The following is a 17,980-nucleotide window of genomic DNA, read 5'->3' as shown; positions in this document are numbered from 1 at the left end:
CTCTGGGGTCGTTGTTGCCATTTTAGTATCTTGTTCTCTCATTCATCTATTCTTCTCTGGGCAGAATGACAAGATGGAAAAACTCATCTCAAAAAGGAGAAGAGGCAGTACTGACTGCCAGGTACCTAATCAGTATGGATATAAGTAAGAAGTCAGAACTAGAGTTCAGAATAACAATTATAAAGATAGTATCTGGGCTTGAAAAAAGCATAGAAGATACTAGAGAATCCCTTTCTGGAGAAATAAAAAGAACTAAAATCTAATCAAGTCAAAATCAAAAAGGTTATTAATGAGATGCAATAAAAAATGGAGGCTCTAACTGCTAGGATAAAGGAGGCAGAAGAGAGAATTAGTGATACAGAAGACAAAATGATGGAAAATAAAGAAGCTGAGAAAAAGAGAAACAACTACTGGATCACAAGGGAAGAATCTGAGAGATAAGTGGTACCATAAAGTGAAACAATATTAGAATAATTGGGATCCCAGAAAAAGAGGAAAGAGAGAGGGGAGCAGAAGGCATATTAGAGCAAATTATAGTGCAAAACTTCCCTAATCTGGGGAAGGAAACAGGCATTCAAGTCCTGGGCTTTAAGGGTGGTTCAAATTATGCAAATCAATCAATGTGATACACTACATTAATAAAAGAAAGGACAAGAACCATATGATCCTCACAATAGCTGCAGAAAAAGTATTTGACAAAGTACAGTATCCTTTCTTGATTAAAATTCTTTGTAGCATAGGGATAGAGGGAACATACCTAAATATCCTAAAAGCCCACAGTGAATGTCATTCTCAATGGGGAAAAACTGAGAGCTTTTCCCCAAAGGTCAGGGACACAACAGGAACGTCCATATCACCACTGTTATTCAGTGTAGTACTACAAGTCCTCAGTAATCAGACAACAAAAAGAAATAAAAGGCATCCAGATCAGCAAAGAAGTAGTCAAACTTTCACTCTTTGCAGATGACATGATACTCTATGTGGAAAACCCAAAAGACTCCACTCCAAAATTGCTAGAACTCATACAGGAATTCAACAAAGTGGCAGAATATAAAATCAATGCACAGAAATCAGTTGCATTTCTATACACTAACAATGAGATAGAAGAAAGAGAAATTGAGGAGTCAATCCCATTTACAATTGTACCCTAAACCATAAGATACCTAGGAATATACCTAACCAAACAGGCAAAGGATCTGTACTCAGAAAACTATAGAACACTCGTGAAAGAAATTGAGGAAGACACAAAGAAATGGAAAAACATTTCCATACCCATGGGCTGGGAAAACAAATATTGTTAAAATGTCTATGGTACCTAGAGCAGTCTATACATTCAATGCAATCCCTATCAAAATACCATCAACTTTTTTCACAGAGCTGGAACAAATAATCCTAAAATTTGTATGGAACCAGAAAAGACCCCAAACAGCCAAAGGAATGTTGAAAAAGAAAACCAAAGCTGGAAGCATCACAATTCTTCAAGCTGGACAAAGTTGTAATCATCAAGACAATATGGTACTGGCACAAAAACAGACACATAGATCAATGGAACAGAATAGAGAACCCAGAAATGGACCTTCAACTCTATGGTCAATTAATCTTCAACAAAGCAGGAAAGAATATCCAATGGAAAAAAGACAGTCTCTTCAACAAATGGGTGTTGGGAACACTAGACAGCCACATGCAGAAGAATGAAACTGGACCATTTCCTTACAGCATACACAAAAATAGACTCAAAATGGATGAAAGACCTCAATGTGAGACAGGAATTCATCATCAAAATCCCAGAGAAGAACACAGGCAGCAACCTCTGTGACCTTGGCTGCAGCAACTTCTTGCTAGACACGTCTTCAAAGGCAAGGAAAACAAAGGCAAAAATGAACTATTGGGACTTCATCAAGATAAAAAGCTTTGCACAGCAAAGGAAACAGTCAACAAAACCAAAAGACAAACAACAGAATGGGAGAAGATATTTGCAAATGTCTTATCAGATAAAGGGCTAGTATTCAAAATCTATAAAGAACTTATCAGACTCAACACCCAAAGAACAAATAATCCAATTAAGAAATGGGCAGAAGACATGAACAGACATTTCTCCAAAGAAGCTGTCCAAATGGCCAACAGACACATGAAAAAATGTTCCACATCACTCGGCATCAAGGAAATACAAAACAAAGCCACAATGAGATACCACCTCACACCAGTCAGAATGGCTAAAATTAGTAAGTCAGGAAAGGACAGATGTTGGTGAGGATGTGGAGAAAGGGGAACCCTCCTACTGTTGGTGGGAATACAAGCTGGTACAGCCACTCTGGAAAACAGTATGGAGGTTCCTCAAAAAGTTGAAAATAGAGCTAACCTATGACCTAGCAATTGCAGTACTGGGCATTTACCCTAAAGATACAAATCTGAAGGGGCACCTGCACCTGCACCTGCACCCCAATGTTTATAGCAGCAATGTCCACAATAGCCAAACTATGGAAAGAGCCCAGATGTTCAATGACAGATGAATGTACAAAGAAGATGTGTATATATATATATATATATATATATATATATATATATATACACACACATACACACACACAATGGAATACTACTCAACCATCAAAAAAAATGAAATCTTGCCATTTGCAAGGACATGGATGGAATCAGAGGGTATTATGCTGAGCAAAATAAGTCAGTCAGAGAAAAACAATCACCATATGATCTCACTCATATATGGAATTTAAGAAACAGAGGATCATAGGGGAAGGGAAGGAAAAATAAAACAAGATGAAATCAGAGAGAGAGACAAACCATAAGAGATTCTTTTTTTTTTTTTTTTTTTTTTTTTTTTTTTAAAGATTTTATTTATTTATTTGACAGAGATAGAGACAGCCAGCGAGAGAGGGGACACAAGCAGGGGGAGTGGGAGAGGAAGAAGCAGGCTCCCAGCAGAGGAGCCTGATGCGGGGCTCGATCCCATAACGCCAGGATCACGCCCTGAGCCGAAGGCAGACGCTTAACCACTGTGCCACCCAGGCGCCCCCATAAGAGATTCTTAATCATAGAAAACAAACTGAGGGTTGCTGGAGGGGAGAGAGTTGGGGGGATGGGGAAACTGGGCGACAGACCTTAAGGAGGGCACGTGATGTAATGAGCACTGGGTGTTATACAAGACTGATGAATCACTGAACTCTACCTCTGAAACTCATAATACACTATATGTTAGTTAAATTTAAATTTAAAAAAAAAGTCAATATATCATTCTAGTCTGAGTTAGAAGGCCTGAGAACCAGGAGAGCCAATGGTGTAAGTTCCAATCCGAAAAACAGCAGGCTTAAGACCAAAGAAGAACCGATGTTTCAGTCTGAGTCTGAGGGCCAGAAAAAAAATCAATGTCTCAGTTCAAACAGGCAGGAGGAGTTCCCTCTAATTCACGGGAGAGTTCGTCTTTTTGTTCTTTTCAAATGACTGGGTGTGGCCCATTCACATTAGGGAGGCAATCGGCTTTATTCAGTCTACCAATTCAAATGTTAATCTCCTCCAAAAAAACACTTACAGACACACCCAGAACACTGTTTGACCAAATACCTAGGCCCCAAAGCCCAGAAGTTGACACGTAAAAGTAACCATTACAAAGTCCATCCTTTGTCAGTGTGGCATCCATATGAATCTCCTTAAACCATACTTAGCCTCAGAATGAAGACAATAACAAGGTCATGAATCTGCCCAACATGATACAACTATCGTGCATACAAACAAAAATGCACTAGCTCTTTCCACAAAAGAGGGCATAAAGTCCTTGACTTTTACTCGTCTCCCCGATATCTGTAACTTAAGTTGGTAAACTTAAATCCTATGATGTAAATTTAACAATACATAAAGACCATGACATAAATTCCATGTGCCCAGCAGCGATCAGGAGTCTGGGCTGGAGGACTTGAGCTGCCGGTCTCCCAGGGGTGGCGAGTGCGCACCAAGTGAAGACAGTGCCGAGGACGGCGACTCTGACGGTTTCCCTGTGGAGATCCAAAACAAAGGACACACAAGAAACACTTTCCAAAAATAAGGGAGCAGTGCAATTTAAAATAAAAAAAAATTCAAGAAAAAAATTAATAAAAATAAAAAATAAATAAATAAATTCCGTATGCCTTATATTACATGATAAGGTCATAAGAGAAGGAAGAAAACAAAAACATTTGAGATATATATCATATATGATAGGTTATATATGATGGATATCCACAAATAAAAACGTATGTATATATGTAAATATATACATATATAAACATATTCATAATCAAAAAAATTTTATAAAGAGGAAACACGCAATTACAGTAACTGGTCATGTGGTTGTAACTAGTATTTATAACTACCTTCTTCTATTGCCCATTCTATATTCCCTTTGCCTTCAGCAAGCACTTCATCTGCTTGTAGTTCCTTGTCTGGTGGAATGACCCAAACCTTCATTCCTAAAAGGTCTGAGACATTAGCTTTCCTGCTTCGATTGTGTTGTTGTAGTCTTCTATTGACCTTTGTCATAGGACATGGTACTCAGAGATGCCCAAGCAAGATGGTGGTATAAGAATTTCTAGTGCTTGTCTTCTCTCAGCAACATCAATTTGAGTAACTATCTATGCATGAAAATAGATTCCAGGTGAGGGATTACCATACCTGGGTGGAGCACAAAAATAAGGAAAGATTGGTTGAAGAGGGTAGGAAGGAGTTTCCTCAAGCCTGGCCAACACAACATGGAAAGAAACACCTCTTTGCCGGGGAACGAGAGTGCAATGAGCACCCAACTTCATGACGGACCCCAGTACTGACCAGCACCAGCTCGAGGCCAACTCCCCCAGTCCCAGGATACTCCTATAACTCTGGACTCCAGGCCTGCCCCTATGTCAGGCTGAGTAAAGAGACTGAGTCAATAATCTAAAACTTCCCAACAGGGGTGCCTGGGTGACTCAGTGGATTGAGCATCCAACTCTTGATTTCATTTCAGTTCATGATCTCAGGGTCATGAGATTGAGCCCTGCATCGGGGTCCACACTGGGCATGGAGCCTACTTAAGTTTCTCTCTCTCCCTCTCCCTATACCCCTCCTACCTTGCTCACTTCACTCATGTTCTCTCTCTCTCTCTCTCTCTCTAATACACACACACACACAAAACTTCCCAACAAAGAAAATCCAGGACCAGATAGTTTCACTAGTGAATTCTACCAAACATTTAAAGAATTAACACCAGCCTATCTCAAACTCTTCTAAAAACTTGAAGAAGGAACACTCCCAAACTCAATTTACAAAGCTAGCATTACTCTGATACCAAAGCCATATATGGACACTACAAGAAAAGAAAACTACAGGCCAATATCCTCGAAGGATATAAAGACAAAAATTCTCAACAAAATAGCAAACCAAATTCAACAGCAGATTAAAAGGATCATATCCTATGACCAAGTGAGATTCATCCCTGAGATGTAAGGATGGTTCAACACACAAAAACCAATCAATGTGATATGCCACAATAATAGAATAAAGGATAAAAATCACACAATCATCTCAACAGATGCAGAAAAAGCATTTGACAGCTTAACATCCATTCATGATAAAAATCTTTTTCTGATTAAAAAAACTCTCAACAAAGTGGTTATAGAAATAATGTACCTCAACATTATAAAGTCCATTTATGACAAGCCCACCGATAACATCACACTCAACAATGAAAGACACACAATGGCCAACAGGTTCATAAAAAGATGTTCAACATCACTAATGTTCATCATCAGAAAAATGCAAATAAATACTATAAGATATTGCCTCACACCTATTAGAATGGCAATAAATAAATAAATAAATAAATAAATAAATAAATGGACACCTGGGTGGCTCAATCAGTTGAGCATCCAACTTTTGGTCTCAGCTCAGTTCTTGATCTCACTGTTGTGGGTTTGAGTCCCACACTGGGCTCTACGCTAGGCATGGAGGCTACAAAACTAACAAGAAATAACAAGTGTTGGTGAAGATGTGGAGAAATTGGAACCCTTGCACACTGTTGGAGGGAATGTAAACTGATAAAGCCACAATCAAACAGTATGGAGTTTCCTTAAAAATTAAAATTGGATTTACCATGTGATCCAGCAGCCCTTCTTCTAGGTAAATATCTGAAGGAAATGAAACCACTATCTTGAAGAGATACCTGCACAACCATATTCATTGTAGCATTATTCACAATAGCCAAAACATTAAAACAACCTAAGTATCCATCAACATATAAATGGATAAAGAAAATGTGGTATATATACGCATAGAATATCATTCAACCGTAATGAAGAAGGATATCCTGCCATTCACAACAACATGGATGGACCTTGAGGACGTTACGCTAAGTGAAATAAGTCAGGCAGAGAAAGACAAAGATTGTATAATCTCACTTATGTGGAATCTAAAATGCTGAACTCATAGAAACAGAGAGTATAATGGTAATTGCCAAGGGCTGGGGTTAGGGGAAATGGAGAGATGTTAGTCAAAGAGTACGAAGTTCTGGTTATAAGATGATTAAGTTCTGGGGATCTAATATATAGCACAATAACTATAGTTAACAATACTGTATTATATATATGAAAGTTGCTAAGAGAGTAAATCATAAAAAATAATCATGTGAGGTGATGGAGGTGTTAACTAATCTTATTGTGCTAATCATTTCACAATACATACATGTATCAAATCATCACATTGTACACCTTAAACTTACACAATGTTATATGTCAATTATCTCAATAAAATTGGAAAGAAAAAAAGAGAGACACACCCTAAGGAATCTCCTGCATTCTAGACATACTCCTTACCTCCATTGTGGAGTAGTAGTCCAATTTTCCTTTGGTAGTCAGGATCATTTATCCCAGCCAGAACATTAATTTCCTTCTTTGCCTATTGATTCAGAGGCATGAACAGTTTAAAGTGGCTGGACAGCAATCTTAACTTCCAGTCCTATGGAATCACCAGTATGTCTCCTGATGGAAGCATTCCTCCCTTTGGAACTAAGACCTCTAGGCAAGCAGACAATCAGATTATGGGAACAGGAAGCAAAATTTTGCCAGTAGGTTACTATGGGTAATAGTGATTGGTATCACTCCTACTTCCACCCATTGTTTTCTGGACCCATGATTTCTGGCTTTGGGGAAAATAGCACCATATATTAGATGCTGACTGAGAGCATACACAACCTCCTGCAGAACCTTGCCCCAGGTTGCAAGATATTGCGACCTAGCTGGCACTGTAACAAACTCTTCATAAGGTCATTCCACCATTCTATCACCACTTGCTTCAGGATGGTGGAGAACATTGTAAGACCAATGAATCCCATGAGCATAAGCCATTGCCACACTTCTTCTGCTGTGAAGTGAGTTCCTCAATCCAAAGCAATGCTGTGTGGACTACCATGCCAGTGGGTAGGCATCCTGTAAGTCCACAGATGGTAGTTTTAGCAGAAGCACTGCATACAGGAAGGCAAATCCATATCCAGAGTGAATTTTCATTCCAGAAAGATCATGAGCATTTGGGCCACATTCTTCATGTAGCTTACTTGTGCCTTCAGGGCCTGCTCAGTCCGAATCACATATATACTACTTTCATTTGGTGATGGAGTATTGCTGTGCAAATCCAACTTTACGGCTTGGTGGGAGATAACACCCAGCTCATGATGGGTAGTTCAGTGTGCAAGTTAACTTAGTTTCCCATGAGTAAGTCTTCAGTCTCTATTAAGGCTCAGTGGCAGGTCAAGAGTTGTCTCAAAAGGGGAGTAGTTACCTGCAGAGGACGAGAGGACTATGCTCCAAAACTTTAAGGGCCTCTGTTGCAATTTGCCTATAGGGGCACAAAGACTCCAAATAGCATCCCTATCTGCCTGTGACACCTCTAGAACCATTAGATATATAGGATCATATGGCCCAAGTGCCCGAGTAGCTTGCACAGCAGCCTGGAGCTATTGCTGAGTCTTACCTTTTTCTGAGCCCCACTCAAAACTAGCAGCTTTTTGAACCACTCAGTAAATGGACCAGAGTAGCATATGCTAGTGAGGAATATGTTGCCTCCAAACTCCAAAAAGGTCAACTGAGTGTTGTACCTCTTTTCTGGTTAAAGAAGAGGCCAACAATATATCCTTCACCTTAAAGGAATAACGAATACACTCCCCCATACCACTGGACCCCTAGAAATTTCACTGAGCTAGAAGACCCCTGAATTTTAGCTGGATTTATTGCCCAACCTCTGACATGCACACGTCCTAGCAATGAGTCTAAAGGAGTCGCTACTTCCTGCTCACTAGATCCAACTAGCACAATGCCATCAATGCAATGCACCAGTATGATACTGTGGAAGGGAAAGGTGATCAAGATCCCTATAAACTAAATGATGGCATAGGGCTGGAGGGTTGATATACCCTTGAGGTAGGAGAGTGAAGGTATACTGCTGCCCTTGCAAGCTGAAACAAACTGCTCCTGGTGGACCTTATGGATAGGGATGGAGAAAAGGCACTTGCCAGATCAATAACATGAGGGGATGTGTTAATTTGCTCAAGCAATGAAACAATAGCTAGCATAGCAGTCGCGGTTGGAACCACCACTCGGTGAAGCTTATGATAAGCCACTGTTACTCTCCAGGATCCAACTGTCTCTGCACAGGCCAATAGGAGAGAGAGAGTTGAATGGGGATTTGATGGGAATCACCACACCTACATCTTTCAAGTCCTTGATGGTGACACTAATCTCCGCACTCCCTTTGGGAATGTAATACTGGTTTTGGTTTCCTTATTTCCTAGATAGAGGCAGCACTAGTGCCTTCCACTTGGCCTTTCTCACTATAATAGGCAATGGAGGAATATATGAGAATGGAGTTCATGGTGAAAAGATAAAATTGGGAGTCATAATGCAGGTGCTATTTAAAGCTATGAGATCACCTCACTACATGAGATCACCAAGGAAATGAGTGGAGACAGAGAAACTGAGGACTCGCCTTGGGAGCACTCCAACTGTAAGAGGAGGGAAAGATGGGCAAGAAGACTGGGAAGCATCAGCTTGTGAGATACAAGGAAAACCAGAGGAGTGTGGTGATTGTAAACGTCATGTTTCAAGAAGGAAGGGATGATCAATTGTGCCAGTGCTTGATAGGAAAAAGAAGATTAGGACTGAGAATTTTCCATCAAATTTAACCAAAACTAAACTATATATATATATCTTGACAGTCTGCTCCTTTGTGTTTGTTGGGTGTTTGTTAAATCTGGGAGCACGTGGGGACTCTGAAGCTGCTTCTACCCAGATGTTTTGCCTGCAAGTTGTAGGAATTTATTAGAAAATATTTACTGCTACTCCATGGTGATATCAGAAGCACATGTGATTAAAGGAAAGCTCTTAAAGATCACTGAAAATGTGATCTTTTCTGCTATAATGTAGAGGCTTGCCTAAACACTGTCTAAACTTTCGAGAGAGATTTTTCTTATCCCAGGTAATCCTGAAGTCTTGCAAAGAGCTTGTTTCAGCCCCCAGTAGGGAATACTGAGTTTTACCAATTACACTGTAGGTCACAGAGAATGTGAGCATGCCCCACCACTGTAGCATCATGGGGTGTATGTATGATGGGGTCAATGAAGAAAGACTGGCTGACTCACAAAATACTTGTTCTTGCCCATGACTCTGTAGTTCTGAGGAAGACAAAGACCTAGAAAGATCAAGACAACTGAGAGGCAGTGTTTCCCAATACTAGTCACATTCAGGCCTACATTAAAAATAATATTTAATAATATTTGTATGGCTCACTGAGGTAAACAGAAAATTCTGATGTCTGTCTCAATGGTTCTGGTCACTTCAGACCCCACCTAGGTGCCCCAAAGGCCAAGAGGCTCAATATCTTGGCACTATATACTTAAAAATACCTGTTGGGAAATCCTCCCTTAAGTTCAGAGACTATGGCTTATTTATCTCTATATCCCCAGAATCTAGCAGAGGGCCACAGCACTCAAAAATGTGACATGATAGACACAAGTATGCAGGCTCCTTCTGACCCCACAGAATGGAGGGTGCAAGATTCAAATGGCTGGAGTCCCCAGGATACTGAACTGACCATTCAGAATCAGCTTGTTCAGAGGGACTTGATATTGGTCCTCATCTATTACTTACATCTTTTTTTTGATAGTAAAGTGCAGGCAACAGGGGTGTCTGGGTGGCTCAGTCAGTTAAGCATCCAACTCTTGATTTCAGCCCAGGTCATGATCTAAGGTTCATGAGACTGAGCCCCACATCAGGCTCTGCACTGAGTGTGAAGCCTGCTTGGGCTTTTCTCTCTTCCTCTCTCTCTGCCCTTCCCCATTCATGCTCTCTCACTCTCTCTCTCCCTTTCTCTCTCCCTCATCAATCAATCAATCAATCAATCAATCAGGCAACAGTGTGAGACAAGCACACATTCATTGCTAATAGAAATGCAAAGAGGTGTACCATTATGGAAATGTGAACTATATACCTTAATATTTTCAAACGCTGGACTTTTAGAAATTTCTCTTAAGGAAAGTTTCAAAAATACAAAATTTTATATTCCGATAAACTCATCATAGCATTTTTTTGCACAACAAGGCATTGATTAAATAAATTATCATATGATAGAATTTTATAAAACTTAAAACAATTTACAAAGAGTTTTGATGACATAGGAAAATGCTTATATTACACTATTAGATGATAGAAATAGAACACAAAATGGTATATGACTTATAATTTCAATCATTTAAAATATATATACAATATCAATATTTTTTAAAAAGGGTCAAATAACTACTGGTTGATGGGATTATGGGAAATTTTTGTTTTCTTCTCTTTACCTTTATGTGTTTTCTAAATTTTCTATAATAATACTGATATATTTTTATAATTAAAAGTATTTTGGCAAAATCAAGTTTTTGGAATCTGTAGTGAGATGAAAAATGCCTATAATACTAAGTAAAAAATCAAGACGAACAGTATGATTACAACTGCTTAACTTTTGTAAAAAGTATATCTATATTTAGACAAGAAAACTCCACGATAATAAATGTGGCTGTCTCTGAGTAATAAGATTGGGGCAATTATCATTCCCTTTTCTACTTTTCTGTATTTTTCAATTTCACACAATGGAAATATATTAACTTGATGTTGATAACAGCAATATAATTCCTTAATTTTTAATTCTAAATTTAACCATTAGGTGATAGTTGGTAGAATTTTCAAAGTAGAAGATTAAGTATAACTAAGGAGGAGGATCTAATTAGCATGCAAGGAAAAAAATCTTTGGCAAAAACATCAGTGAGACTAAAACAGACTCATTGTAAGCTTGAAAAAGACCCTATTCAACTCCATTTTCATAATCTAGTCTGCAGTCATTGTTAGACTTGAGAAGCAGTTAAACTTTGACATTTTCTGTATTTTACAGATAGTGATTTCTCTCTCCATTCCAAACAACTCCAGCTAGGTCAGTTTTTAAATTTAAAGCATTTCTGGAAAGAAGATACTGTATAACAGACATAAAGACAATTAAAATACAATGTTACTGTCTTTTTCACTTTTAACATGTCATTACTAAGAGTCACTTATCCTCGTGACAGAGGTGGAGAGTTAACCAAAAAAAGACATGGCCTTAGCATATGATGAGGGAGTCTCTTTCCACTGATCTGTGTTGACATGAACTAGCAATATGGCTGACATTTCCTCATTAGAAGTGAATTTGCCCCATTACTAGAATACCTTTCTTCATAAATCTTTCATAAATCTGACAGTGTGAGCACTGGGAAGCCCAATTACCAAAGTACTAGCCAGCACTATCTCTACTGGGCTAGAAAGTGAGCAGTTCCTTGCTTCTAACAACTGGCTGAAGGAGCTACCAAGATGCAAAACTATTCAAAGGGTGAATTTCATTTCCTCTGTTCTTCAGACTATAATCTGCCAATCACTTTGGATTTTAATGTGCTGGGAATTAAAGGAATTACTATAAAGCAGGACTTTAGCTGATAATGAGTTATCTGTTTTAAACCAAGACTTTTTTTTATAATGGAGCATTTAGTGCATCAGAGAAAGTATTTACTCAGAAGCCTCCTTCCCGTCATCCCACCCTCAGGCCATAACCTCACCCACTTTACCATAAATACAAAGGTTCACTGATACAGTAGGGGATCCTTTGAAACCTATCCAAACCTTTCTCCCCATTCCTTCTACTTGCACATCTCTACTATTAAAGTGAAAAATAGAACATATAGATAAATGAATGTTAAAGGCCTGTGAAGTAAAATACCAATAGAAAAAAAAAGGACATGGTTGAGGCACCTGGGTGGCTCAGTCGGTTAAGCATCTGCCTTTGGCTCAAGTCATGATTCCAGAGTCCTGGGATGGAGTCCCACGCTGGGCTCCCTGCTCATTAGGGAGCCCATTTCTCCCTCTGCCCTCTGCCCCCTGCTCATGCTCTCTCTCGCTCTCTTTCTCTCTCAAATAAATAAAATCTTTTAAAAAATAAAGAAAGAAAAATAAAGAAAAAAGGACATGGTGGCATAGGGTACTCATTGCTCACCAACGTCTAATGTCTCTCCTTTCTGGGTACACAGCTAAATTACACTTCCCAGCCTCCCCTGCAATGATGAGGAGCCATGTGACTGAGTTCTGGCCAATGTCGATAATGCAGACAGAAGCAATGAACACTCCTGGAGTGGAACCATAAAATCCTCCCACATGCAATTCTCCCTCTCTCACCTCACTTGTCAAGTGAATGGAGAAGCCCCCAAGAACATAAAGAAAAGAGAAGAAACAAGACAGAAAAGAACTGAAAGAAGAGAGCTTCTCAGGGCTATTTGTCCTGGAACACCCATGTTGAACATCTGTATTGCATCAGCAAAAAGTAAACTTTCATTACGTTAAGCCACACGAATGCTGGGGTTGTTTGTTTTAGCAGTTAGCCTATCCCAACTAAAACAGACATGGTTACATATATTTACCTAATTATTGAAACAAGTATATTCATAGAGACATTCACCTATGTTTTATAGACAGAATCTAAAAAATGACAAATTTGATGTTTTCAGCCCACTGCTAAATAATTTGAATTATGGTCTAACTTAGCAATTCACTTGTTCTATAAATGTGGTTAAACATTTAAGACTTTTTGCATGATTTGGCTGCTATAAATCTGAGAACTTTAAATTACTCTACATAGCTCATGATTTAGATTTTGAGAGGGCATGACAAAGGAGGTAATATTTCAGCTCAGTCTTGAGAGTAGTATTAGAGTGATCAGGTGATTAGAGTCCTAGAATCAGGTGATTAGAGTCCTAGCATTTCAAACCCAGAAGGGTTCTCACAGATGAGGAAAGGAAGAGTCAGAGAAGTTTGAACTTGTCCAAAGTCACACTACTGTATTGCAACAATTCCTGATTCAGATGAGGAATTCCTTGGCTTCTAGCCTAATGTTCACTGTATGTCACATTACCCTCCATATCACCTCACCTAGCGAGGTATAAATATTCTCTAACTAATCTGTCATTAGGCAATAAGTGTGTGCATTTTCAAATACTCAAATGTCTATACACACACACACACACACACACACACACACACACACACAGAAGGAGGTTTCCACCTGAACTAGAACAAAACCTCTAATGCAATTATGTCTATCATTAAGGAATATTACCTCATTTTTGCTTGTCTTCCAATAGCAAATATCTAGCCACACACAGTGTGTGGTAGTTCATCTTCAAAGATGGCCCCTGAAGTGCATGCCTCATGGTATCCATAACCTTGTATAGTCTCCTACTACACTGACTCCAGATTTCCAACAAAATGTGCCAGGAGTGACACAGTACCACTTCAAGACTTTAGGAAGATCAGTTGCTTATGCTTCCTCCTTCTTGGAACATTTATTTCGGGGCCAGAACCACAATATAAGAAGTCTAGCTACCCTACTGGAAAGACTATATGGTGAGGTCATGTGGAGATGAGAATTCTGAAACTACATGGACAGGGATAGAGGCCCAGCTGTCCAAAGACTCCAGTAAGCATCTGACTGCAGCCACAAAAAAACACCACAAACACCACCAGGTGTTCGCAGTCAGCATGCAGAGCAATGAGAGATAATAAAATGGTTGCTAATTTAAGCCACTAACTTTTGGTTTTGCTTTCCTTTCTGATTTATTTCACTTATTTAATTGAATTAGAATCTTCAGAACAATGTGAAATAAAAATTTATTCATTTGCATAATTAAAATAATCTATATAACTTGCCATTTTGTTGTATTTTAAAATTTACTTTATAATTGTATAATTACTTTCAAGTTCTTCTTCCCCTGTGCAAACACGTTTTCCATTTCTGTTGCAGATTTAACTCAGTTTTGTTTAGAAGTTTCTTTTATACATGTGTATATATACATATAATTGTTGCATCTTCTTGGTGAATTGACCCTTTTATTACTACATAATGTCCTTTACTCTTGTGATGGTTTTGACTAAAGTCTATTTCGTCTGAGGTAAGTATGACCACTCCTGCTCTTTTTTGGCTACCATTAACATGGAATATCTTTTTCTACTTCTTCACTTTCAGTCTATGTGTGTCTCTAAATCTAAAATACATCTCTTGTACATAGCACATACAGACTTCCCTCAACTTATGATGGAGTTACATCTTGAGAAACCCATTGTAAGTTGAAAATACCATAAATAAAAAATGCATTTAATACACCTAACCTACTAATCATCATAGCTTAGCCTTGCCTACCTTAAACATGCGCAGGACACTTAAATTAGCCATAGTTGGGCAAAATCATCTAACATAAAGCCTATTTTATAATAATATCTCATGTAATTTATTGAATACTGTACCAAAAATGAAAAACAGGATGCTTTTATAGGTATAGAATGATTGTAAGTGTATCAGTCAGTTGTTTACCCTTGAGATCTTGTGCTGACTGGGAGCTGCAGCTTACTGCCACTGCCCAGCATGATGAGAGCATATCATACCATATATCACTAGCCTGGGAAAAGATCAAAATTCAAAATTCAAAGTATGGTTTCTACTAAATGTGTATCATCATAAAGTCAAAAAATCCTAAGTCAAACAAATAAGTCAGGGCCATCTGTAGTTGGATCTCATTTTTTTATCCATTCACCTACTCTATGCTTTTGATTTCTATGCTGAAACCTGAAACCAAATTTAATCCATTTACATTTAAAGTAATTATCAATAGATTAGGACTTACTATTGGCCTTTTGTTCATCCTTTCCCCAGAAAGAAGCTGGTATTTGGGATTTTTCTTCCGCTCATGATGCTTTGAGCAGAGGAAGAGCTCTAGTGGATGACTGTGCACGAATCCAAACATTTTACTTTGTTCCTCAGTGTGTCTCAGTAGTCTAGAGTATGCCAGGGCTATCAGTGCTCTGAAACAGATGAGAGAGAAATAAGTCTCCTAGGCAGCCCCCCAGAAAAGCTGAAACCTTGGATGTGTAATCCAACCCTTTCCTTCCCCAGGGAAAAGCTGGAATTAGGGATTTTTCACCCATTAACACAGCACTGAGACAAGAAGAAAGGCTATGGTAAGTGCTTGTGTGTTAGTCCAAACCACTGCCTTTGTTTTTAACAGCTCCCAACCTGGGATCCTTTCCTATCACCACCCAGATTTAGGCAAAGAATAAACTAGAACATGGTCAGAAATGTCAAAACACTGGACATGAATTTGATACTTTCTTTCCCTCCTCAGAGAGAAGCTGGGAACTGGGTATTTCCTCCAATCATGTGGCACCGTACCAGGGAGGGTTACAGTGAAAAAGAGCTTCAAATTCTCCTGCCAGCTTTGATGCAGCTGGTTTTGCTCTCACCTTGATGGTAGTATCCTCTCGACTGGTTTCTGGACCTCTCACAAAGGAAATTGATCCATGTATTGTTGTTGAATTGGTGTGTCCAAGGGGGGAAGGAGGATAAAGGACTTCCTATTCTGTCATCTTACTCCACCTTAACCATTTTGAAGTGTACAATTCAGTGGCATGAAGAACATTCACATTGTTTTGCTGCCTCACTGCAATCCAGAACTCTTTTTGGAAAACTGAAATTCTGGGCCTATTAAACAATAACTTCCATTCCCCCACCCCCAACCCCTGGCAACCATAATTTTACTTTCTGTAAAATGTTGACGAATTTGATTACTCTGGGTATCTCATATAAATAGAATCATATGGTATTTGTCCTTTTGTTTTTTGGAGGTTTTTTTTAGATTTTTTATTATGTTATGTTAGTCACCATATAGTACATCCTTAGTTTTTGACGTAGTGTTCCATGATTTATTGTTTGCGTATAGCACCCAGTGCGACCAGCTTATTTCACTCAGAAAGATGTCCTCAAAGTTCATCCATGCTGTAGCGTGTGTTATATCTCTTGTCTTTGAAAATGAGAACCAGGAAAGCTGAGTCAAAAGGCAGCAGTAGAAACACCAAAGACATGATTCAATCTAAACATTAGAACTGCCAAAAAGCTCAAAAATCGACAATACCAGGAAACAGGGTGAAAAAGAAAGAGAAAGACATGGAATATAGGAAGTGGGGGGTACAACAAAGGAGAAAAGGTATGAGAATGCTCAGAATGAGGGTAGAGATGCCTGAATGACAATGGTTCCCAGGTAGAGAGGAGCAACTGGTCTAGATCAGATAAGGTCAGGGGGCTCCAGGAAAGATTTTTATCAAGAAGACGAATTGATAAAAAACCTAATATATCTGAATACACTAAAAAGATACTTAGACAACAAGAGGAACTTGGCCTTGAATTAGTGATATAGACATACAAAAATAAACAAACATAAAAAGCAAGATAAAAATTAAGTCCAAAGAAAGCAAATTTGGGTAGGAAAGGAAAAGTCATCATATGACATCAGCTATCAATAGCATTTATAACAATATAATAATACAGATAATATAATTATATAAATAATATAAACTCCAAATATTCACCTAACCAGAATTACAATATGACTATGTTGGAAAGTCAGATATAGGGGTGTGTTCTCTTGTCTGCTATAGTGCCTTCCATACTAGGAAAACAATAGATTATGTATAATCCCACTTTTTAAATAGTAATAAAAGCATGTTCTTTAGATATATGAAGGTAAATACCAAAAGAATCAGATAAAATAGTTTAACATTTGTTTCTGAGAAAGGAGAAATGGAGAAGATAAAGTTGGGGTAGGGGCTGCTATTATTTATTAAGAAACCTGTGGAATTGTTTGATTCTTTAAACTACATGTATCTAAAACCTCAGTACAGACTAAAAACTTACATTAAGGATAATATTCATACTCTTAAAATCATCTTCCTTAAGTCCCAGCATAATGAACTAGACAGACGATGCGTATGATTCAACATGGCATTTCTTATTTTATAGTTGTTATGTATAGTCATCTAAGAAAATGGGTACATGGCATGCTTAATTATAAAATTAGCAGGTTCATGACAATTAAATACAATATGCAATCTTGATAGACTGTGGACCAAAAGAAAGATCTATGTATTTATCTGTCTGTCCATCTATCACATTATTGGAACAATTGCCAAAATGAAAATAAGGTCTTTAGATTACATAAAAATATTTTATCAAAGTTATTTCTTGATTTTGATAACTGTACTATGGTTATATAAGAGAATTTCCATCTTCTTTAGAAATACCAACTGAACACTCTAGGGGTAAAGGAACATCAGGTCCCCAGTTTATTCTCAAATAGTTTACAAAAAAATTACATCTAGCTTTCAATATAGAAAGAATGATAAAGCAATTAGTGAACCCATGTGAAGGGTGTATTGGTATTCTTTGTACTAACGTTGCAACATTTCTGTAAAGTTGAATTATTTCAAAATAAAAATAATAAGCCAATAGACAATGGTAGTATGTAGCTCGGTAGATGGCCCAAGATGCTCACGCTCAGTTCGACCCTCTAATGAGATATGCTACTACCATT

The 17,980-nt window shown here is 38.2% G+C and overlaps 1 protein-coding gene across 1 annotated transcript in view; it reads right to left on the bottom strand.

The window, feature by feature from the left end:
- ADAM23 (ADAM metallopeptidase domain 23) overlaps positions 1 to 17,980 on the bottom strand; it is a 251,687-nt gene that overhangs the window by 189,643 nt on the left and 44,064 nt on the right. Inside the window, exon 4 of the mRNA XM_087862985.1 lies at positions 15,242 to 15,419. Coding sequence (XP_087719111.1) covers positions 15,242 to 15,361 — 120 coding nt within the window. The 5' untranslated portion in view covers positions 15,362 to 15,419. The remainder of the gene's footprint in view (positions 1 to 15,241; positions 15,420 to 17,980) is intronic.

The sequence above is a fragment of the Ursus americanus genome, chromosome 1 (assembly GCF_024610735.1).
Source record: "Ursus americanus isolate L20-20 chromosome 1, mUrsAme1.1.p, whole genome shotgun sequence".
Classification (NCBI taxonomy): domain Eukaryota; kingdom Metazoa; phylum Chordata; class Mammalia; order Carnivora; family Ursidae; genus Ursus; species Ursus americanus.
Note: the sequence above shows the minus strand (reverse complement) of the source record. Positions and strands in the feature narration are given on the sequence as shown.